At 44.7% G+C, this 24,457-nt stretch overlaps 1 protein-coding gene across 11 annotated transcripts; it reads right to left on the reverse strand.

The window, feature by feature from the left end:
• Window positions 1-790: 790 nt before the first annotated feature.
• cnot1 (CCR4-NOT transcription complex, subunit 1) lies at window positions 791-23,986 on the reverse strand. Of its 11 annotated transcripts, none has more exons than XM_035532432.1 (49): window positions 23,861-23,986; window positions 21,080-21,377; window positions 20,704-20,811; window positions 20,127-20,225; window positions 19,926-19,994; window positions 19,760-19,814; window positions 19,168-19,371; window positions 18,324-18,492; window positions 18,112-18,238; window positions 17,874-17,984; window positions 17,531-17,701; window positions 17,174-17,301; window positions 16,670-16,910; window positions 15,201-15,320; window positions 14,973-15,095; window positions 14,734-14,885; window positions 14,382-14,526; window positions 13,682-13,883; window positions 13,433-13,558; window positions 12,716-12,840; window positions 12,230-12,516; window positions 11,978-12,056; window positions 11,612-11,842; window positions 11,257-11,397; window positions 10,966-11,145; window positions 10,767-10,883; window positions 10,543-10,653; window positions 10,071-10,148; window positions 9,749-9,923; window positions 9,388-9,518; window positions 8,858-9,154; window positions 8,401-8,541; window positions 8,159-8,263; window positions 7,914-8,033; window positions 7,539-7,733; window positions 7,102-7,244; window positions 6,894-7,002; window positions 5,970-6,139; window positions 5,493-5,724; window positions 5,041-5,289; window positions 4,635-4,798; window positions 4,143-4,260; window positions 3,932-4,033; window positions 3,601-3,774; window positions 3,283-3,432; window positions 2,654-2,834; window positions 2,328-2,460; window positions 1,950-2,084; window positions 791-1,824 (listed from the first exon to the last, which is right to left on the reverse strand). In XM_035532432.1, exons 2-49 carry the CDS (start codon window positions 21,179-21,181, stop codon window positions 1,746-1,748), a joined length of 7,104 nt encoding a protein of 2,367 aa, XP_035388325.1. In that variant the 5' UTR covers window positions 21,182-21,377; window positions 23,861-23,986; the 3' UTR covers window positions 791-1,745. The 11 variants fall into 11 exon arrangements, with proteins under 11 accessions (XP_035388325.1, XP_035388324.1, XP_035388322.1 ...); XM_035532431.1 differs by having other exon boundaries at window positions 9,388-9,521; XM_035532429.1 differs by having other exon boundaries at window positions 13,418-13,558.
• Between the last annotated feature and the right edge of the window lie 471 nt (window positions 23,987-24,457).

Genomic DNA, 24,457 nt, shown 5'->3' on the forward strand with positions numbered 1-24,457 from the left:
TACCTTGTCTAGGTGGTCCAGGATGATCTGCTACAATGGGGTTTATGCCCCTCTAAAATGTCAGGACAAGTGTACCTCAATTGGTGAAGTATAGACAATGCATTACAGTTAAGATACTGTATCTGTTGGCTGACTTCATTTGTCAGTGTCTGTAAATGATTCCACACCACAAAACACCCTCCCTTACATGTTATGTTAATTTAACTTACAAAGTCAACTTTAATTCCATCTCTCCTCCTACAAAACATTGAACTTGGATACATTTAAAGGCATTTCATACGCTTTGGTATCTGGAATCGGACACTGTACTTGGTCTATGCGTCAGTCACAAGTTAAAGCTTCAGGATTAGTACAAGCTCACACTGTCCTCAAGCCTCGTTTATCCATGATCGTGACATTTGAACATGCCTTGATGTGCTTCGTAAGTTAGTTTCAAGTGTCAGCACTAGTAATCATTAATTTATCATTTGCTTTACGACTTAGTCATGCTAGTATCAATCAGTAAACTGGACTGGAAAATTAAAAAGTGCATTGTACAATCAAATAATTACCTCAATTAAGAATCCATTTATCTGGTTTAGTACTCCTGCATCAGTGATGGAGCCAAAACTGTTACTGAAAATCCAATGTGGATAAAACAGATGCTTACAGATGCTTACAAAGTGACATACGCAAAACAGTAGCCCTATAACAATGACACCCTCTACTAGAAACCTCAAGCTTTCTACACCAGTTTAAAAAAAACAAATATACAATTCAAAAAAAACCAAAAAAAAACAGTACCTCAGAATGCAGTTCAAGTGTTTAATGCAGTAACTACAGAATGCATACATACAGGAAATAAGTAGCAAGAACTAAGGGCAACTAGAAAGTACTACAAAATACAACACGCGGACCAATACATTTACAAAACATTCAAAATCCTTACAAAATGGGCTGTATTGGTCCTCCTTTTTGTTCTGCAATTTGGATCTTTGTACAAACTTTAAGATTCAAATTGCCATCAAATTTCTGAATATTTCCACAATTGTACAAGTGCCAGGGAGAACCTCCCACCCACTCTCTTAAAATGGTGCAAACCAGTGACCCCACAACACCGCTGCACCGTAAGACAAGATCTGAGCCCATTACCTCTTCACACCATAGCTTTCCCCTTAAAAATCTGGGGAAAAACAAAAACAAAAAAAACAAACAAAAAAATAAAACCAGCTTCGATAAGCCATTGCATTTATCCTCCAAAAATAATCTTTTTTAAAGTGAAAGAAAAATGAAATAACCCCAAATTAATTGTGGTGGAAGAGTGGATCCAAACAGCCAGGAGAGCGAGAGAGAGCAGGACTGTGTGCGCACCAAGTGTTCAAGTGTTAAAGCACGCATGTACTCATGCTTGTGTGTCACATCCGAGCTTTGAACAGCAACAGGGAAGGGGGATATGCCAAAACTGCTCTCGAAAAGAAGTCTCTTTTCTTTATATTTACACTGAAATTTATTTTTTAGACTGTTTAACAGCATGCCTTCCACTTGAGAAAAGAAGGGGGAAAAAATAATAATAATAAAAATTTTTTTTTAAAAAAAGGAACCACAAATCCCTAAACTCTGTAGTCTTGAGTACGAGGCAGTCCTGGTAGAAGGGAGTCCAGTGCTGGCGGAGCTCTGAGATGATCAGGTGGGAGCAGGGCATCAGTGGAGTGGCTGACGGGAGGGGCGGTCTCACTCTGGGCACAGGAGGAGCAGGTTCCTGCAGCCTAGCTGGCACCTGTGCCCTCCATCACCTGCTGAGCCTGCTTCTGCCCCATACAGCACTGAGCCACTGACTGGAACAGCCTGGCACGCACACGGAATAAAAATAAAAATTAGTTATGAGTTCTGCAGGAAGTTAGTGTTAACATTTTCTGCTTTAGATTCATGATTATAGAATGTGAGCATTTCTTTTGCTGCTGCCAACTCACTTTTCTATCTCTGGGGCACAGTGCACAAAGTCGTGGCTCCAAAACTTGAAGGCCGGATTCTTGATCAGCTCAATGAAGGTGATGAGGAGCCCCCAGGGGTGTGGCCTGTTGACAATCAGCCTCTCCAGCAGCACCCTGCACCATAGCACACAATCAAAACCTCGCCAAGCCAATGCAAGCAGGCCTCTGATGAACCAGAACCCTAGCACGGCTCACAAAGCTAGTTACAGGCCGGTCTAAAAAGAGTCAACTTCCACTGGAGAAAAGCAGTATATAAACAAAAAGAACTATTAAGGCCAACAGAAATCACTCATGCCAGTTTGTCCAGAGTAAAGGCCATTTCTATGACGACCTGTAGCAGGTGGTGACATTTTCTACCTGGTGATCTGCTCTTGAATGGCCTCGGCATTGGCTTCAGCAAACAGGTAGAGCATGGTGCAGCTGAAGTAGTGGGTGTGGCTGTTCGGGTAACGCAGCTGATTAGCTATTGCATTCAGGAACAGATAGCGCCCTGAGGTGGGAGAAGCAAAAGGAGTAAGAAGGATAAGTAGTGGAACACAGCCACAGCACACCAATCAAGACCCACCCATTAGGAATAACAAGTGACTCAATTTCTACTCGCAACCAAGCACTTACAATTTAAATTTAGCTTGAAAGTCATACAGCATGAACTGGGCTGTGTGCACGCACGCATCCATCCTCACCTTCAGTGTCCAGGTCCACAGCAAGGTTCTGGAAGATGTCCATGTGTGCTGAGTGAGTGATGGTGCTCATGGAAGGTGTGCTACCCTTGTTGTGGATGTGGGCAATGGCCTGTGTTCCCACATACAGCACCAGGGCATTGATCAGCTGGATGTTGTAGCGGTTGCCAGGTTCATTGGACACCTGGCGTGACATGAAACACAAAGAAGTGCATGAGAACAGTAATTCCCCCCCCCCCCCCCCCCATCAGTCCCAAAACATTCAACTAACTGTATAAACCAGTACACGAGCCCATGGTAACAGTAACCACAGAGGAATAAAAACTCATGCTAGTTAATTTCCCTATGAAGGCAAAAGAGAACAAAAACTGACCTTTTCCACTCGAGATGGCTACAATACTTCTACTTTAGATGGAGTGAAGCATTACCACTTTCCCCAACATGCACATTAGTTAATCCATCTTACCACCATACCAAACAGTACTAAAATCACACATTAAAGCAACAAGAGACAAATGAATTGGTTTGGGTGTAGAGTACAGCTTCCATCAAGACTCTACTGGTACCGAGAACGCCGAACAGCTCCCGGGAAGTGCTATGAACAAATAAGTAGAATGCAGAGCACCCCATACCTGCAAGTTGCTGCGGAGCTCAGAAAGGAAGGTGACAGGAGAACGGGTCTTTAGATACGAGTCAAGATCCTTCTTGAACTGTGAGGGCATCACGCCAGTGAAGTTGGTAAGGATGCGGGGTGCGATGTTGATCTCACTCAGCATGTCCACCTGTGCAATGGCAAACAGTCCAATATCAGCACACATTCTACCAGTGCCACAGCATGTCAGGAAACTGAAAGTGGACACAAATCATTTAAGTAACATGCATATTGACCCATCATAATGTGTTCGGACGAAGCAGTTGAGTCAGAGAGGGTAGTGTGAGGTTAGTGCTACCTTGAGATTTGGAGTAAAAGGATCTGGAAGCCTCATGTTGCGGGGGAAGGCACTCAGGATGAGGTTCCTCAGCTGGATGCAGTTGGGTGGGATCACGTCGCAGAAGCCATAGTGATAGTCACACAGAAACTCTGGGAAATCATGCAGCAGGACAAGGAGGACGCGCAGGGTGCCCTAAAACAGAAGCACACAGGCTGTGAAGTCCACAGGAAAACTGCTGAAAAAGGACAGAACAACGCATCCCAACAACCAGTCGACACCACGCTGAGGCCTCAGAACTGTATTCAGCAACACAACAGACAAGACTGATGGAACAGTTGAGCATGTTTACCTTATAGAGAATTTGCATAGGTTTGTTAAGCTCGACGTTCCTCAGGAAGGGCGCTAGGTACTTGAACAGATCGATGAGCAGCTGGGCGTACATGGGCCAACCCTGCAGCAACAGAGGAGTGGAAAGGAATTAGGAAAGTCATGGCAACATGGCAACCAACAGCAGGAAGTGAACCCGACATTTCCTTTTCTCTGCACGTTCAGCTGGCTACCTTCTGCTGCGGGGTGTGCGCCAACATCCTGGCTATGAAGATTCGATGGGAGATGAGCTCTAGCCAAGCATAGACGAAGCCTGGGGCTTTGGTCGGCCTCAGGATGTGGAAGGTGTTGCTTTAACAATTATAAAAAAAAAAAAAAAAAAAAAAAAAAAAAAAAAAAAAAAAAAAGTTTTGTACGAGTTCACACCAATTAGCAGTTATGCAGAAGTTACCCAACTTTAACTTTCACATCAAGTGTAAAGCTTGCCCTGAACATTCTGGTGACAGTCATTCTAGATGAAGTAGGAGATCATTTTATTTACTGATGCACACAAAATCAAGGGCTAGTTCCTCTGTGTTACAACAAATGTTTGTAAACTTGCCAATTAAAACAGACTCAAAAGCAAAGAACCAATATGACAAACATGGCTGTCGTAACGTCTCTGCACAAGCAGCTGTTCAGACTGCTCTGTGCAACGCAAGCAAACTCCAGCAGGCTGGTGTTACCAGAAGGCAGTGAGGGTCTGGAAGTTGATGGTCTCCAGCACATGCTCAGGGGCATTGAGCTCCAGGAGGAGCATGATGAAGATGCGGTGATAGGGCAACTGCTGGAACTCTGTCTGCCGCACGTCATGGTCCTGGATCAGCACGCCCACCACGATGCCCAACACCTACCGTGCAGATCAAAAAAGGTCAGACTACCCCATACCACTGCTGGACACCAACACTGAAGAGCTTACACACAGTCCAATCCTCATCTGTGCTTAGACAAACCAGCTGTATGAGACCCACCAAGAGCTTAGCACCATGTTTCTGAAAACTCTCCCCCTTCATCAGGTGACTAAAAAGACTAAGTGCCTTCATTTTCCCCCCATAAGCCTGGACACAGTAAGCTCGCCCCCCGGCCAGCCACCTTGTTGAGCAGGTTGATCTTGGTGACCGTGTTGGTGGCCTCCCCAGAGTGCTTGACGAGCAGGGCAATGAGGCGCACAAACGCGTCCAGGTTGTGGTAGCACTTGGCGCGTATGATGGCAGCGCTGGCGGCCGGGTTGTGCTGCTGTTCGGCCTGAGCTCGGTAGCTGATCTCCACGCACATCTCCGTGCACAAGCGGAAGAAACGCGTAATGAGGTCATCTGTCTTCAGGATGCCCTGCTGGTGCATCTGTGTGTAGGGACAGATGGCAAGGCAAAAACGTGAAGGAAACTAGCCTGAGATGGAATCCAATTGGTTGGCAGAGTATGCACAGCAAACTACAGTTACTTTTGTTGCTCTAATTGGATTAACCAAATGGGGACAATGTTTCTTTCTGGTGGAACAAGATGATGGAATAAGAGTGTATGACGCGCCAGTAGAGTTATTCTAACCTGACCCACAAATGCAGAGAAAGCTTTGGTGCTGTCTCTGCCAGCAGCAGCAGAGTGGTACAGGTTGACCCACTCTCTCAGCAGATACTCCGCTTTCTCGCGCAGGCCTGGCGGGTCGTCGTACTCGGACGCCTGCGAGATCCCAGAGTGCATCATGAAGTTGGGCCCGCCATGGTGCCGGTCGATCATGGCCTCATAGTTGGAGCGGACCACGTCCATGAGTTGGGGTAGCCTGCGAAGAGAAGATGGACTTTTTTAGCAATCTCAGGTGCAACAAGGGCACCAAGATTCCTGATCCTCTGTGCCTCTGCTCATCAACAATAGTCATCGGAATCAACACAGCTACAAAAGTTTCACTGATTAAGGAATAAGATAAGGCTTTAGTATTACACACATTTACTCAATCTGTCTCTGCTCTGTGTTAACCTTCAAATGAGGGGTGGGTGTGTGTACGTACATATGCACGTGCGTTCTTACCCTTCAGGTGCATTGGCTCTGGAGTGTGCGCAGGTTCTCATGAGGGTCTCGATGGTGTGGAAGAGGTCGGCCTCAGTGATGTGACTGACGCTGCGCTCATCCACCAGCAGGAGCTTCACCAGCTGCATGGCGAAGGCCACGGCCATGTAGTGGAGCCCATTCTCCATGGACTGTTAGGGGAGGGGACACATGCATGCTAAAACACTCCAACAGTCACTCACCCTAAACCTCAGAAAGGTGCTTCAAACCAGGATCACAAAAATGAGGAGTGGAAAAAAAAACTAACTGAAAAAATAAAAACCATTGTTTTCAAAAATATGGAAAAAAAAAATTGTACTTCAGATAAAGCATCAGTGAGTTATAGAAGTGGATTTTGTGCATGTCCAAAACTATTATTCAAGAGATGGCGACATCACATCCTATAGAGGGTACTGAAGTCATGTTTGTACTTTATTACAACCTTTATTTGGAAAACGAAGCTAGACAGGTCTCCCTTTTTGTAGCCAACTCTGCCACTCAGTGTCATACAATTTGCACAGGTACATCCACCTCTCCTCTAATGTTACCATTAAATCTAAAATCTAATCTTGGTCAGATTGACCTTTAATGTTTCTCCATTCGAAGTACAGCTTCCAAATGTAAACACTTCTCTGTCAAGCTATCTAAACTGGGTAATGGCTTTTTTTATATTAACACTTTTGGCTAAAAATGACTCCAACAGCCCTTTAATATTTGAGTTTATACACCATACATATTGAAATTTCTTTTTAAGAACCTCATCACAGAAACCAAATCACCACTATTAAACTCTCTAAAAGAACAAAAAACAAATATTCATTACATCTCTTCGAGCAACCTCTTCATAAAGCACACTGCTAGCCAGGCCCCAGGAGTGCCGAAGCGAGTGTAAGCCAAGCGGCTCACCTGGGCTAGGTGCAGGTCATACTGCTGCATGTTGACCAGGTGGTTTCTGATCAGGAGCTCCACTGCCTCCACATTGTACTTGTACTCATCTCGACATTCGATCAGGCACCTAGAACGTTTCACAAGGGCACATTACAAATGAGAACAAACGTGAGAAACTGCTGTGGTAGTGACGTGGGCGGGACGGCAGCAGAAAGCTGCAAGGGACCTTGTGATCTGTTTGTTGCACCACTGCGGTCCGTAGGCACGACTGTCCTGCAGTGCCTTCAGCACCAGCAGGTGGCACTCTCTGTAGCTCAGCAGCAAATCAGCATCTGCTCCACTTGTGGCATCCAACAGACCCTCAACAGCCTGGACGCAGAAAGGGACAGAAGGAAAGATTGTGAAACACATTCCAATAAATGGACATGTTACAGGAGGGGGGGAAAAAACAAACAAAACTTGAACACAAACAATACGTACACAGATGCAAGTGATGTCAATGAATCAAACTAAATTAGATACTTGGTTTTGAAAACAGGAAACATGGTTAAATTTCCCAAATTGCATCAGTCTCAAATCCGCAACAACCATTTTAACCCAAACATTACCCCTCCTCTGAAGCAACAGTTTCCAGTTTGTCCCCAGGCCAAACAGCTCTCTCACCTTCTGCAGTAGGCCCAGGGCGGTGATGCCGTCTCGGGAGTTGCGGGCCATGGCCACGGCCTCGAGCAGGCTGCGCAGGGCCTGGGCCTGTGGGTTCATGGCCAGCGCCGGCGGGATGGCATGCAGGTGCTGCTCCAGGTCAGAGATGCACTTATCGTAGATGTGGGCCATGTCGTCAGTGGGCCACGCCTGATGCTGTTGGTGCACAGAGAGAAGTGTGAGGACCCAAAGCTAGAACATGTACACACAAAACCTTGCAAAATGGCTTTTTAAAATGAGCCCGACCACATTGGGCTCAAAACAGTAATAACCCTAAACCTAAAAAAAATAGTGAAATTAAAAAAGGCATCAACATTAAGGCAAATTGGAACACACCTTCATAGGCTGAGCCAGGATGCCAGTGGGTTGAGACAGATCATTGCTGGGCAGGAACCCCGGAACATTTCGGGCAAATTCCTCATAAACAGCCAGCTGCTTAGGGTCCACACCACCCACCTGTGGAGCAGGAACACATTAAACACATACTTCCACGGTTACTGATGGGTAGTAAAATGGGAAGCCATATCAGTCAGTGAAAGCATTTTGGCTAAAGGCCAAGGCTCAGTGATGGGCGCATGCACCTTGAGGCGGATCTGCTCTGGCATGCGCTCAGCCTGGTAGGTGAGCACCATGGGGTCGCAGTAGCGCCGGCCCTCCTGACGAGCATGCTTCCTCAGCTCAAACTCCTACAGGACGCCATTGTAAAATCAGTACGATGCCTCCAAATGACAATGTGCCACTAGAGGCCAAGATGAAGGTAACATTTTCAGAGCCCCACCCAACACGCTAAGGTTTAAGTAGAGCCAAAGCAGAATGGTCTTACAGTGGCCAGTCTCTTGTCCATCTCAGGTCCAGCTTTCTCCACGGCTGTCTTCTGAATGAAGCAGCAAGCTAGTTCACAGTTATCCTGAGCGATGCGGGCGGCTGCCTCCTCCATCATGTCCCTCTGCTGGGACGTGGGAGCCTGGAGAGGACACGCAGTATGACGGACAGCACCAGAATCACACAACGGCCTCTTAATAACATGCGCCCATCCTGGCCATGTACTGAGGTCTTGACTGGCAGGAAGATACTAGCAAGCTCAAATCACAAGCATCATCATGACGGACTATTAAAAAAAAAAAACAACAACAAAAAAAAAGCACTTTCTTGCCTTGCTGTACTGCAATATGGAAAAGCTGTCCTAGACATCCTAAGCATTTTTCTCATCTCACTGACGCATACAGGGACAATCAGAGTGCGAGACTAAGTGAAGCGGGGTTTGCATGCCATCAACACACCCTGAGCGCAGCTGCAAAGCTGTTCTTCAGGTTGGTGGCGATGCTCATCAGCAGCGGCTCTCTGCAGGTGATCATGGCCATGCCGGCTGTCAGGTTGCGCATCATGTGGTGGGCAGCGACACGCATGTGCGACTCCTCTGAGTCCAGGGCAAAGTCCTTCCGGACAATCTGCTCACATGTCGTCATGGCTATCTTGATGGAGCGGTCAACCACGGGGTGGACGAGCTCCTGCACTGCACGGTCGATGGCCTGTCGCACACACGGCTTCAGCTGGGGGTGGGTCTGAAGCAGGGCCAACTGCTCCCAGGACACAGCATGCAGGAGAGAGAACAAAGTGAAATCCAGAGCCAACAAACGCATGAACTTTGCACAACACACACTAGGAAAATCCTTACATCTCACACTTGCCAAAAAAACCTGTTCAAAAAGGCATTCCATAAGTTATGTGAATAAAACTACACCTACAGATGTATTAAAGCAATGACATGATATCTGACCACTGAGCAGCAAGCTGAGAGTCATGCGCTCACATTGTTGTTGATGTTGATGTGCGTGGCCAAGCCTGCCAGCGAATACACGTTGATGTCGTGGTAGCTGAACTGTGGGGTGGGAGGGCCTGTTGTTGCAGTGGTTGCCGTGGCAGGAGGAGCAGATGGGGCAGCTGCTAACAAAAAAAAGTGTAATTGGTAAAATAAATAAACAAACCTCCACAAACAATAAAACTTTAGCCAAAAAGTGAAAAAATATAAATTGCTGAACAGACTTCCCCAATTCGGGCAAATTTGTAGTTATATTTACTTAAACATGCAGTAAATTATTCACACTAAATGGAGAGTGAACAAGACCTATTCAGTGTAGGCAAAGCAACACCAAGGCACTTGTGTTGAGTACCTGTAGGGACTATAGGATTCTCCTCCGGTTGCTTGGTCTCTTTCTTTGGTGCAGACAGCTGCTCCTCTAGATTCTTGAGTTTCTCCTTGTCCTTCAACAGGTTTCCTGGCTTCAGGTCATTGATGTCCAGAGACAGGTTCTTACACAGCACCTCAATCTCGAACTTCAAGTTGAGCTTTACAGTAAGTGCGCAAGGGACAGGCAACACAAATATCAACTTTTAGGTTGGTACTGAAAAACACTGCAGAATTAGCATGTTTTTTTTTTTTAAATAAAATGTATATAAATATATATTAAAAAGCAATTGCGAGGAATCACTGACCTTTAGATCATGCTCCTGGTGTAGCTCAGCCAGTACATTCATGATGGCCATGGTCCAGGGGTTCTGTGGCCTGAACACCTACAGAACCACAACAAAACCACACTGTGACTGGAACAGCAAAGGAACTGACTTCAGCCAACAGGCAGGTTGGTGGGGGGAAAAAAACCCTATGCTGTTCAGTGATCTTAGTTTTAAATGCTAAATCAGGACAATTGAAAATGTTAAAATGCACACAACTTTTACCCAAAACAATCCTACAAAACTCAAACTTGCAGGTTAACACTTCTAAGCTTTTCTACCTCCCCTTTTAAGTACAAGGACAAAACCCTGCAACCTAAAGTATGATACTACAATTTAACATACTAACTTGGACAGTAAGCCTTCTACATCACAAAACATAACAGGTTACCACATGGGGTACAAAAGCTTATTCAAAACCATAGCAAGTGTGAGTAGGTTGGAGATGGATTACCACGCTACGCAGGCTCGACTCCAACACTTTGGCCACGAAGGGGACCACATAGAGCAGCTCCTGCTGCCCTTTCACATAAGCCTCTAGAAGCAGAGACTTCACCTCCAAATCCTGCACAGAGCAACAGCACAGATGTCAAACACACTATACAAAACAGACACGTATTGCCATTCAATATGCTGCTATTTTGGTGTGAACGTTTGAGAGACGAGGATTTGACTCACAGTATAGAGGATGGGCTTGTTCTTAGCTAGAGTGATCATGCCGAGCCAGTGGCCCAAGTTCTTCAGCAGGGATCGATCAGAGAAATTAGCAGCTGCTTTGTCAGAGGTCAGGAGGACCTAAAGAGAAAAATAAATGAAGAAATAATTTGATTGATAAACAATTCTTATGGGTGACAGTAGAGGACGATGGTGATGTTACCTTAATGTTCCTGTATGTCTCGTTCAAAACCATTTTGACAAACTCTGGGTTTTTCAGTGTGTCGAGGAAGTTGGAGTAGAGACTGTGGAAGTTCGGCTCAATGCTAACACGTTTCATCACCAAGTACTGCGACACCCATGGCATAAACTCCTCCTTCACAGTCTCCTTTAGCTCTTCAACCTTACACACAACACATGGACAGCTATGCTTAGGAACCAATTTGCCCTTTTTAGATTGCAGGGGATGTGGGTTTCAAAAGAGGGCGTGTTACTGAGTGCTGGCCATTAGTACCTTTTGAGACATGTTCGACTGCGAAAGGTTGTTGAAAATGAAAGCTATCTTCTCCTGCACATTCTCTGGGGGCTCCACAATCCTTTCAGTTTGGTCTGTCGCTACCAGCAGTGTGTCGATGTTTGTGGTGTTGATTGAAGGCTGTGGATCAAAAAGCAAAAGTACATTACAGAACATTCGCACAAAAGCACTCTCTGAAGCAGGGTCCAGAATTCTCAGTATCACCATTGTTGTATTTTGCTTCTCCCTCTTCAGAATCAACAAACCCACACAAAAAGGAACCCAAATATTTGTACCAACAGCCAAATGGATGCATTTATTCCAGCATGCACACACTGTGATAAGGTCTACTCACTGGCACATCCTTCTTAAAACCTACTGCAGTGGGCCTGGAGATGGTGGTAGTTTTGGCTACGGTGGTGGTGGTAGTGGTGGTAGTCACCAGGGTGCTGGCCTGGCCGGGCTGAGGTGCTTTGGTAGGTTGAGACTGGGCCTGGGCTTGGGCCAGAGCCAAACTGCCCGGCGTGGTGATGGAGCCCTGCATCTTCACCGGAGGGTCACGGGACTGCTGCCCATACTCGATATACTGTACACACAGGACATGGAACACAGACTTATTTATCTAGAAGTAGGTGCAGTACCTCGTTTAACATTGGAAGCGAACAAAGTTTCATTTTTGAAAAAGACAACTAGGTAAATAAAATACAAGAAACCCATTTACCTCTTGCAAATGGTGAGGGAACTGCAGAAAATGGCCTATGGATGCCAAATGCTGACAATACTGTGGATAGTCCTTCAGTCTGCAAGAGAATCGAATGAACCTTTTCTCATAAAAAATTAAAACTGTTAGATCAACTAGATTTCTTCATTAGATCAAACTTTTAGATTATGGTCTCTGAAAAGTAACATACAACTAATGCATAACCTTAAAATACCAAACCTTTTTTCATTGAAAGAAAACCAAAGTCCTTACCGGTTTTTAAACCGATCTAGTGCAGCAATTCCAAAGTAATACATTTTGGATCCATAGGGCTTGCGCAAGGCCTCCAGAACATATCGCAGAGCGAGGCCAAGAGCCATGTAGGTGACCAGGCCCTTCTCGATGATCCCGCCAAACAGACAGGCGGTGATGTGCAGCTCCTTGTCTGGGTACTGGGGGAAGAAGCGGTACTCCTCAAACAGGTTGCGCAGCATGCAGTTAAACACCTCTCGCTCCCGCTTGATGTTGGAGTCCTTAAACCTCTGCAGCATCTCCAGCACCTGAGACGGACAGAAGCAGGAGTGGCAAATGTTTGTACATGCGATTAATTTAACTTTACACACTGTCCGGTTAGATTGCAAAACGCAGTGTTTGACAGCATCATATTACATTACATTTACAAAGTGCGAATTTCAGATAACATAAGAACACCACTGCTACAAAGTATGCATACAACTTCGACAGGTGATGCAGGCTCACCTCATCCACAGACATGGTGGGGTGAGGTGGATGGTTGTAGATCCTCTGAAAGTAGCTGTTGGCCTCGTCGTCGATCTCCTTACTAAAGTGCTGGTTGGCCTCTGGCCATACCTGAGAGAGGTCAGCTAGTGGAAACATGACAGGAGAGAAGGCCTCATTGCACCATCTGAGCTGCATGTTAAACACAAGTCAAGCTCTAGAGCTGAGATCTAAAACACACTGCAGAGTGGAGATCCAACCCAGGCCTCACAAACATGATCCAGCTTATGAAGCAGGAACCAAACTCTAGAGGAGAGTGGAGCTGCAGCTCTGGAGCTTGGCAGCACTGCACTGATGAGACAGTGTGCAATAAGTCTGAAGAGCCATGTCAAAATAAGTAACATTCTTGCCAAACAGCTTGTTTACCTAAATGCCTTTTCAGGATTTTGAGTGAGACTGCACAAATCAAATCAAAGGCACTTTTGGACAAGCCAGTTGCCAAGGAAAATATCGCAGTAATGTAGACTGATCTGTATTTCCTCTGAAAACATGATTTAAAAAAAAAAAAAAGAAAAAAAGATGAGCAAAGACTTATAATTTAGCACCATTTAAAGCATCTGCTTTGCATGCCAAACACTGAAAAGAGCTGATTTGGGGGCGGGGCTTGTACTCAGAGGAAACACAGCTGAGGCACCAGGCGCTCTCAGTCACACCACCACTTACAGGGCTTCAACCTACAATGCTGGAAGGTGGGTGGGTTCAACCCTGGTGTGCTCATCTTCCTCGGGCCAAACGGGTCGCTGGTCACTGCTGGCATGCCCAGACCTGAACCAATGCCACTCAAGCTGCCTGAACCCAACGCACCTATCATAACATCATTATGGTCAGCAAAACATACAAATTGTACCCTTTGGAAAAAACGTGATGTGACTGCTAACAGTATTGGTTTTGTTTGAGGTGTGCTTTATTTACAGTATTCAGAAGCACCTGGGAGCTGGGAGGAGAGGCCACTGATTCCGCTGAAGGCTGTGCTGGGGTTAGGGTTGGTGAGAGGGGGGAAGGCCTTAGCAGGGGACTGGGGGTTGCTGAAAGCGGATCCCAGCGGTGTCGGGAAGCCTTGCATGTTCTGTGTGTGGGTGGTAGCTGAGCTGCCCAGATTCAGAGAGCCCATTGCTGTGAGGGGATCCACCTGTACACAAGCACAAGGGAGAGATTAAGCCATTACACCTCCATCCAAATACTGCATGTGAAAAAGCTCCAGCAACAATACTAGGTAGACCTCTTCACAAAGAATTTACTGGCAAATTCAGTCAGCCTTATTAACACAACCTTTAGACAAGTGGTTACATCTGGATGCAACTTAACTAGATGAGGGTGCCACGTAAAGCACTTTTTTCTGCAATTGCAGCTCAGTTCATGAGCATGATCTATTCAGATTAAAATCAGATAAATGCCACATGCAAGATATTGTGAACTTGTGTGCACCCCCCCCCCAAAAAAAACCCAGCCTTGGGCCACTTTCACCTGCAGTGTGAACCTAGCCTCATGGAATCCGACCCAGAATCATGCGTTTCATGCAAATGTTTGTAAGGAAGTGGATATGGTGTGTGTGTGTGTGTGTGTGTGTGTGTGTGTGTGTGTGTGTGTGTGTGTGTGTGTAACACAGTATAGCAAGGCCTTGGCCTACCGGGGAGATGGCATCCAGGCTGCTGGTGCTGGGAGCCCGGCCCTTGGGCATGACGCCTGGTGGAGGCTGGCGAGCCTTGTTCATCACGTTGCTACAGTTGGCCACCATGGTCAAGATAGTCTCTGACAGTTCTTGAGACACACTCCTTCTCGATGGCAAAGCACAAGGATCAGAAGTCTCACAAAACATCAAAATCACATGTAAAAATTAAATCTCCTGCACTGTATCAGTAGAGACAAAGTTAAAAAGGGAAATTCATTTTAATGTCCAGTCACTGGGTTGTGAAAGCTAGGTTGTTTGTATTCCCAGGTAAAGATGTTCCCTTAGAAGCATTTGTCAAGCTGGTCCTTACCCTGCACAGGACTGCAGGCAGGCCAGCATAGTAGCCAGGGTTTCAGGAGGCAGCTGGGCACTTTTGGGCTGGTCTTTCTCTGGGGCCAGTCCACCCATGATGGTAGGGCAGCGTCTCTTCAGGAAGGTCACACACGCCTGGATGAAGGGCTCCTAACATGAAGCACAATGGGGCTTTAGGCTTGCACCGACCCAGAAACACCCATCACTCTTACAAGACACGCACATGCACGCACATACCCCATGCTCTCTGATTTTATCAGTCAGCCATTTGTCTAGTTTGAGGTATTCGCGGCGAGAGGCAAGTGCAGCAAGGTCAATAACAAAGGCAAATGGAGTACCATTTAGCAGCATCGATAGAGACTGGAACACAGAAGGGGGTGGGAAGAAAGAGAAAGGAGTGAGTGGGCAGGTCACTGTGCATGGTCAGCATCATGTGTGGGCAGAGCTGCAGAAGCATGGCTCCACCTTCAAGTCCTGAGCCACATCCAGGATGCGCGAGAGCTTGGCCTGGTCATACTGCTCCCCCCTCATGTACCACTCCGCCATCGAGTGCATGATGAGCTGGCGAATGGAGGGAGACTGGCCCTAAAAGAGAAACAGCAGAGACATTAGCCTCAAGGTTGTAAAAATTTTTATATACATCACACACACACAGTCCAAAAAAAGGTCACCACCTGGATTTAAAATAAGCAAATAGGTAAGAGCCTCCCATTGGATAATTACTGCATGGGTGATCATGTTTCAGCTGGCAACAAGTTATTTAACCCCAACTGATGCAGTGAGTAGCTTCTCATTTGTTGAACAACCATGTCGAAAGACACATCCTGTGGTCGTGAAAAGATGTAAATGTTTCAGAAGAGTCAAATTATTGGCCTGCAGCAAGCATAGAAAACATCTAAGGAGATTGCTGAAACTACTAAAATTGAGTTAAGAACTGTCCAACACATTATTAAAAAAGTGGAAGGACAGTGGGGAAACATCTTCGAGGAAGGAATGTAGTCAGGGAAAAAAACAAAAACAAATTTGAATGATGGTGTTCGGCGATCACTTAAACGTGCGGTGAAAGCAAATCGTAGAACAGTAGAACTCAGGGGTATGTTTAATAGTGAAAGTAAGCATTTCCACACACACAATGCAAAGGGAACTCAAGGGATTGGGACTAAACAGCTGTGTAGCCTTAATACAACCACTCGTCAGTGAGGCTAACCAGCAAAAATGGCTTCAGTTTGCTAGGGAGCATAAAGATTGGACTCTGGAGCAATGGAAGAAGGTCATCATGTGGTCTGAGGAGTCCAGACTGACCATGTTCCAGAGTGATGGGAGCATCAGGGTAAGAAGAGAGGCGGCTGAAGTGACGCACCCATCATGCCTAGTGCCTACTGTACAAGCCTGTGGGGACAGTGCTATGATCTGGGTTGGTCAGGTCTAGGTTCAGCAACGTTATGTGCCCAAAGAATGAAGTCAGCTGACTATCTGAATATACTGAATGACCAGGTTATTCCATCAATGGATTTTTTCTTCCCTGATGGCACGGGCATATTCCAAGATGACAATGCCAGGATTCATCAGGCTCAAATTGTGAAACAGTGGTTCAGGGAGCATGAGATGACATTTTCACACATGGATTGGCCACCAGAGTCCAGACCTGAACCCCACTGAGAATCTCTGGGATGTGCTGGAGAAGACTTTCCGCAGTGGTCCAAATCCCCACATTACCAATACAAGATCTTGGGGAAACTTTTTGCAAGTCTGGACAGAAATAAATGCTAAGACATAAAAAGCTTGTGGAAACGATGCCACAGCGAATGTGTGCCGTGATCAAAGCTAATATTTCGTTGGACCACCTTTAGAGTGTGAGACCTGACCAGGCCAAGCCAGGCAGTGTATATACATACATACTTTTTTAGAACGCAAACTGGAACGCGTAGCCTTACCTGCCCATGCCAGGCATAATGCAGGATGATGGCCGAGTTGGGGTGGTTGCCCAGGAAGATGGGCATGAGGGTGGAGATGAGCTCGTGTCGCAGCGTGTGCCACGATGTGCTGATCTGCAGCAGCGCCAGCACCAGCATGTCTGGGCAGTGCTTGATGGGGAAGCTGAAGAGCTGTTTCACCTGCTCGTACTGGCCCACCTCGGACAGGCGCAGCAGGCTCTCCACCAGGTCCAGGCTTTTCCTGTCAGACAGCACACAAACATGCCCTCCGTGAGCCCAGAGATGTACATGAATATTGACAAAACCACACTAGTAGCCTTCAAAAAAAAGTGAGGAAGAGGAGGAGGACTCTCCAGACACCTGCTGTACATAAAGATACAGACAGGTACACCAAAAAAATAAAAACAAACAACAAAAAAACAGATTTATCCCTCAACCATTTAAATGCCATTCCATTTCTAAGGGCCATATTACATGTCACATAAAACAAACAGTGGCACAGACCATGTGGCTATCTCCCTGTTGTCATCCTCAGGTGGAGCTTTGAGGATGTCGATGGCGACTGTGTGACAAGGGAAATCGGCAAAGCAGAACACGTCAGGGCTCATCAAGGACTGCTGGATGAAGGAGAGCTGGGAAGAAAAAAAAAAACAGGACAGTAAAGCAGCAAGTTAAAGATGTCCATGAGTTCAGGAGCTGATACACAATTTGTTAACATGATCAGACCAAATGCAACTGTTGCATTTAATTGATTTCTGACTGAACTCTCCATAGTATGGAAATAATTATTATTATTAGCTAAGCTACTCTGGAACACTGAAATGGCATTGAGTGTACAGGGTACAGATGGCAGTCGATTACCTGCCCTTCAGCGTGCTTCCATGGCCTGTAGATGAGGTCCACAGGGAAGACCTCCATACCCAGTCCCCTCTGAATCCCATACACCACTACATGCAGCCCCTTGCTGTCCCGTATCATGAAGCCTGGGTGGTCAAGCTCATACGTCACCTCTTTGAAATTCAGATTGGGATTCTGACAGGAAACAAAACCAATAAACCCAATTTAAAAAAAAAAAAAAAAAGTTAGCTATTGATCTAAGAAATAAAACCAATACATAAGCTTGAAACACAGTTTTACTGCATAATCAACCATCAACCCATTAAAGTTGATCACTATGCACTAAAGAGCATTAAACAGGACTTACGAGCTCCTTAACAACGTCAATAAGAACTTCCACGTTCCAGCTGTGGGGTTGAGAGCTGTCACTTTTGTCCTTCCCGTCACTCCAGATACCACTGCCCGGGGTGGAGATGGACTGCACCAAGAGTGGGTAATCATTAACCTCATTCAGCAAAGGGCCTTTTAAAACATGCCACGATAGCACCTAATGTGAATCTGCATGCTGAACCAACAGCCTTGCAGTGAGGCTCATTAAAAGGTACCTGTAGTGGGATTCCATCAGAAAGGCCAGAGTGAGTGCGGGCCATCATGCCCAGCACTCTGGCCACCTGGCAGGCAGTCACCTCACGCACCCCATACTGCAGGATTATGTTCCTACACTCATCAACACTGCACACACGCAATACGTTACATTACAGACCTCCAGTGACATCACACAGGACTCAGGAAACTGAAAGGTCACACACAAAAGCACCTTGCACAAAAACCATAGCCAACTTCTTGCATAAACTCCGCAAGGGAACTCTCCATCATGGTCTTCGCTAACTCTCCAGAGTCTGGCAGGATCCTGTCCATGAGAATGTCCCGTTTCTCAGGGTACAGAAGTGGTGCGAGCACCACAGGACAGCGCTCCTGCGGGAAATCTGCAGGAGACAGACATACAGCATAAACCCACCACTAACGCTACACCCCCCCACACGACAAACTGCCCATAAACTGCTGATTACACTAGACACACACCACCAATGCTGCACACTGACCACCCCAACCCAAAACTGCAGTTAACACCACACAGCACAAACACGGTGCGAACACCACAGATTAACCCACATCCACTGCTTATGCCACAGACTGAGACACACACCATAAAACCAGTCACAGCACCCAAGACACCTCTGTATCCTTCGATAACAGACTTGCTGTCTCAAATTTACATCTATAGCAAGGTAATTACTTTGTGGCACCTATGGCATAACCTCATCAACCACCTGTTACTTTAGTCATGTCAGAGCATTGCTCATTTTAATTTTCCTAAAATTAAATGGATTAGCTAAATCCATCTGGCTATACAAGTGCTGTTAACAATAGCTACATTTAATTCCCTAGGAAAAAAACAGCAAGGTTCTGCAACACAAATTATAGGTTAACAGGATCATTAATTCATAGGTTCTAGGCTAAAAATAGATGTGGTTACATCAACCTCTAAATGTAGTAGTGCCAGCTTTTGGAGTTATTTTCCCAAAAGGACTTTTTTCAAAGCAAATTTAAGTTTGTGAACAGCAACAGATACGAGCCCAGGGTTGGTCCAGTCACATTACCTCTGCACAGTGTTTTGAGGAAGGCGTCAATCTGCTCTTGGCCGACTCCGCTGGAGCCCTTCTGCCCAAACAGCAGGTGAGAGAGCAGCAGGTGCAGAGCCTCTATGGCAATGTCCTGGAAGCCACCTTCCTGGCTCCCCCCGAGGTCGGCGTCCACGTATGAGCGCAGGAGATCTGGGAGTTTCTGTTTTACAAACTGAGCAGCTGGCATAGCGCAGAAGGCAGTTAGAAATCAGGTTCATGCACAAAACATTCAAGAACACTGCCCCTAACTACCTGCTATTTACGACGAACAAAACTAAATTGTGTATTTAAAGGTTTACAATGTCACAGTTTTAAGTACTTTGTATTTTCAAAATACTACACAAGTGAAAAAGTAAAAAAGCACCACCCAGTAAGGCTTTCACAAAACCCTGGAAGTGAAAACATTACAATAAACCAACAGGAGAGAAACTAAAACCAATTTTAGCAATTAAACAGTGAACGCAGTAAAAATACTCTACAGTATGTGTACACACACACAAACACACACACACACAAACACACACACACACAAACACCAAAAGCTACACCAAGGAGGACAAACACTTACCAAACCCTCGAAGGTCTATATTACTGGAGTTCAGAAGAGCAAGGCCAAAAATCACCTGTTCCAACACAGTGGGTTATTTGACATAGGAAAACTACATTTCTGTTATGAAATGAGTTGCATATTGGAGCACAACAGATTTTCTGCCCTGATATGGTGGTTCTCTTACCTCTTGAACCTTGCTTAGTTTAAGAACTTTACTCAGTTGAGGGAACAAATGTTGCGATGGCTTCAAACTCTGGGTGAAAAGTTAAGAAAATCATGAAAAACTAAAATTATAGCTAATGGTTTGAGTTCAAAAATCAACATGGAACAATTTTTCATTAAAGCTGTGTTCTGAAAGCAAAGGGTACAGACAGGACATACTAACCTTCTGGTAATGCAGAGGATTGTCAATAGCGTAGCAGAGTGTTGAAATAAAATTTGGCTTCGTGATAAGAGATACACACTCCTGGATCAGAAACTGTGTCTTTGGCAAACAGATGAACAAAAGGCAGTGAATGAGACATTTACACAGAGAGCATGCAGAACTTTAAACTACAAAATACAAATATAAATATACAGGCATTTATTAATTTCACAAAAAATGAATGAATGAAAATGTAGTACAATCAATAACATGGGTTGAGTGATTTTGGAACCTTTGCCTAAATAAATAAATAGTTGAATACATAGGCTTAGTTGTGCTTAACTGTGATAACCAGTAAAATATGAACTTAATTGGTCCAATCAGCTTTATATCAAGATTTTGGGATTGCAAGATGATTTTGGTGTGCCATCAGCATGAGGGCAGGTTTGTGCTACAAGGACTTTAAAATATGAACGAGCATTCAGTGCTCCTTACATGACAAATTTGCATTTATTCTAGGATATTTAATTGCGATGCAGCTTAGAACACACATTATATATAAATATGCACACACAAAGAATGATGAATTGAGAAATACCTGGTGGAAATCTTTACCACTGCTTTTACCATCGCCACTGAAATCGACATGCGAAAAGAGACAGCGTAATAGATGCCTGTCTGCCTCAGGGCCGTGACGATTCACAATCTAAGGGATGGAGAGAGACGGGAAAAGCACAAGTATGGTCCAGGTCCATCAACTAGCAAAAATCACCTCCAATGTCTCAACATTGTCTGCAACTGTCAATAAAATGTTGCTTTTCCACAAAGCCTTTAGCCAGACAGGGAACAAGGTCTGGAAAGTTCCCTGGAGTGTTGTAAAGATTGACCAATTAATTTGCGTACAGATAAATACATGTCTATGAACCCTGGCAATTATGGGACCATAAAACTAACATTATTAAAATGTAACTCACGTGCTGTATTTCTTGCTGGCTGGCTCTGTAGTTTTTCTTAGTTAAATTGTCCACCAGGTAGCTGATTTGAGACAAAGCCAGCGAGAGCGAGTCAAGATTCATTGCTGGTTGGGGCGGAAGCAGGCGGCCGAGCCCGGCGCAAAATCACCATTATTCCCCTTTAGTCACTTCAGTGATAGGTTACTTCTGCTCCCCCCCCCCCAAAGGTGTTAAAATGTCCGTGTGTTCCAACAAGCTGCTTCTCCCAGTGGATCCGGATTCAGTGTACGGTCCCTCAGTGCAATTTCAATTTTGACATCTACACAAATTTTGGGGGGAGGAAAGCAAAGAAAAATGTAAATACTGAGAAAAAAGTCAAGGCAAATCCATAATGCAATTTTTTTATTATTATTTATAATAGGCACTACAAACACCTACTTATTTACATCCTCTAGACTGAAAACGTCAAGATATTACATAGATATATTTTTCATAGCAGAAAATATACTGAAGTGCTTACATTTCTACCTGATACAACTATGGCGGCAGACACTACAGTACAACGAAACTTAACGGTGTAGCTGCTGCATATCCGGAAGCCATATTAACTCCCGGGTCTTAGGCCTTGCCCTTTAGCGTTGGAAAAAAAAAAAAAAAAAACTTTACTGACATAAGTAAAGCTTTAATGCAATTTATTACAGACAAACTACTCACGTTATAATTTTGTCCAAATGTGACATTTCGAATTTCGCCCGGGGGGTGGGGGTGGGGGTGGGGGTGGGGGGGCACACAGTCTAACTGCCGTGTTGCAGCTAATAAATCCCAAAACTTCACTCTTCTAATTGCCTACCGCCATAATTGCGGACTATATCTGTCATGTAGATATCGACACGCCCCTACAATAAATAATTTTATTAAAAGAAAACATGCTATTTTTTAAGGCGCAACAGCCAAAACAATCGAAATTTGGGTCGATGTTCGCTATAGCTAACTAAAAATATAAAATGTTAAAACAGCCCATAACGTATGATGCCTTTTCAAGTTCGCCAACTTGAGCAGTATAAGAACTAAGCACCTAACCTAAAACTTCCCGGTATTTTTAAATGTGTAAATTAGTAGCTATATGAGAAGTCAGGTAAAGTGTGCTAGCTAACCAAGCTGGTTGATCAAGTGGGTCTAAACTTTCGATAGTACACCATTAGCAGGCCAACTTTAGCACTTCTACATAACATTAACGTTAGCACTTAACGCCAACTAAATTATAAGAACCTGAAGTGGTTAAATGACTAGTACACCGTCTCGACAACATTTAAACATCACAAGCATCATCAGATCATCAGCAGGCCATGTTAGTTGGTTAAGAAACTAGCTCTGTCAAGTTACCAAGTCAATCTGATCAATAAACCTGACATAGTAAAACTTAGCTAGTTAGCTAGCCAGCCACCTAGTTAGCGTAACTGCTAGCTAGCTTACTTTAGCTGGTCGATCTGGCTGAAATATTTTATGCATTAGCTGAGGTGCAAGGTAAACCACCGCGACGAAACGATAGACAGGGCATAATTAACCAAAATTTTACATTCAGTTATATAATATTTACAGCGGCATGTTCACAACAGCGAAATAAAGTTATTGGTGGGTAACCTGTGTTTCGACTAGCCATTGACTAACACGAGCGCAGTTATCATAAAAGCTATCTTAGCAATTTAGCCAATATTATATTGTAGCCATTTGACTCGTCTGTGGAGAAGATAAATCAAGTCGACTTGGCCATCCAACGTGGATAAATAAAGGTTACATCAATAACTTGCCAGGTATCTAGTTATCCATGTTGGCTAGCTAGCTTACTTGGCTACCACTAACATGGATAAAATTCACGTTAGCTAACGGACTACCATCTTAGACAAACCTAGCTAGCAAGCAAGCTATTGTCCCAAACCTGCCCAAGAGAACTTGGCTCACTCGGCAACAAGCAGCAATAGCTTACCATATAGCTTACCATTTAGCTAGCTAGAACCATTGGGCGACTAGCAGAAACTGAAAATTTCAGCCAATCATTTAGCTAGCTAGCTAACGCAGTGTACATTGTAACGTGTGACACTAGTTTCGCAAATTAGGATGCACCTCCATTAAGCGGAGTTAATTTATTTGTGGGTCGTCATCAAGTCCAACTCGGTTCTAAAATTTAGCTAGCTTGCTAGCGAATGCTAAACACTGTGGTTCCATTAGCTGGAGGCCGGGCTCACTGCGAGGATGACGGGCGACTGCGGCTAGCATGAAGGCCTCGCAGCGCTGCAATTCTGCACATTAGCCAACCACAGCTAACCTAAGCTAAGACAGCCTGCCTGCAAACACCAATGTTGACGTGTTAGCTGAACAGCTAACTAGACAGTGAAAATATAACGTTACGGTCATCAAACCTTTATCACTACGTATAAGAAGGGATTATTTCTTGAAATTATATACCATATGTCAAACGAAACTAACCAAAACTGCAAGCGAAATGGGTATTTTTTTAAGTGGCCAACGGTTTATTAAATATATTCAGTGCATGCTGCCCCTCAGTCAGTCGTTTACCTGCGAATGCTCGCTAAGCGTAGCTAGTTCGCTTCATGCAGCAGGTTTAGCAGGACAGCCCAGCCTAGCTTAGCTTAGACAGCTAACACAGCTAAGGCAAAGCTATGTTACCGTTGGACAAGCTAGCGTTGGCTAGCTAAATGAGCAATGCCATGAGATAACATATAATAATCAGCTCATAATGTATCATTCGGCCAAAAAACGAGACAAAGCAAATACACGTGTTACCTCGATTCATACAAATTATGTGCTGATGATCATTTTCTTATGTTTCTTGTCTCAATCTTGACAGATAAAAGGTCGCTTTCTCCACAGTTCTGTTTGATTTTTCAAAATAAAATGGCGACTGTCATGTCTCGCGCGCACCCAGTGCAGTCTTCTTATGCTCGCTCCCGAGCTCGTGACACAGCAACCTACCAAACGATGAGTTCCCTACTCTTGCACATAGAAGCAAAAAGTGCTTGATGCCATTTGAGCCATAAAAGCTGAAATTATTTTTAGCAAATTACATTCGAGCATCTTAAATATCAACTGGCACGCTTAATATTTGAAGTTAAAACTTCTTCATTTAATGCCACGATTAAGTTTTAATGTTTTTTTCCCCTTTAACTTGTTTCCTAATGTTGCAGACAAGCTTCTCAATTTAGGCGACATTATAGATATAACACCTAGATTTTGCCTTGTGCTACTGACCTAAACTGGCGCATTCGATATTGGCATGCATTTAATGCTTAAGTTAAAAACAACAACAAACTCCTTCGTTGTTAGGAGTCTAAACAATGTTTGTAGGAGGCTTGGCAGTCTTGTGCTTCAGTGCACATTGCC

This window comes from Electrophorus electricus, chromosome 12 (genome assembly GCF_013358815.1).
Source record: "Electrophorus electricus isolate fEleEle1 chromosome 12, fEleEle1.pri, whole genome shotgun sequence".
NCBI lineage: Eukaryota > Metazoa > Chordata > Actinopteri > Gymnotiformes > Gymnotidae > Electrophorus > Electrophorus electricus.

Bases quoted from the DNA above. Each gene is read 5' to 3' on its own strand.
- cnot1 (XM_035532422.1), bottom strand. From the start codon at position 21,181: ATGAATCTTGACTCGCTCTCGCTGGCTTTGTCTCAAATCAGCTACCTG. The intron at 7,734-7,913 runs GTGTGTTCCAAT...GTGCACCAACAG, and splicing joins TCCTGGCTCAGCCTATGAAG to CATCAGGCGTGGCCCACTGA. The intron at 1,825-1,949 runs GTGAGTTGGCAG...TGTGCGTGCCAG, and splicing joins TGTGCCCCAGAGATAGAAAA to GCTGTTCCAGTCAGTGGCTC.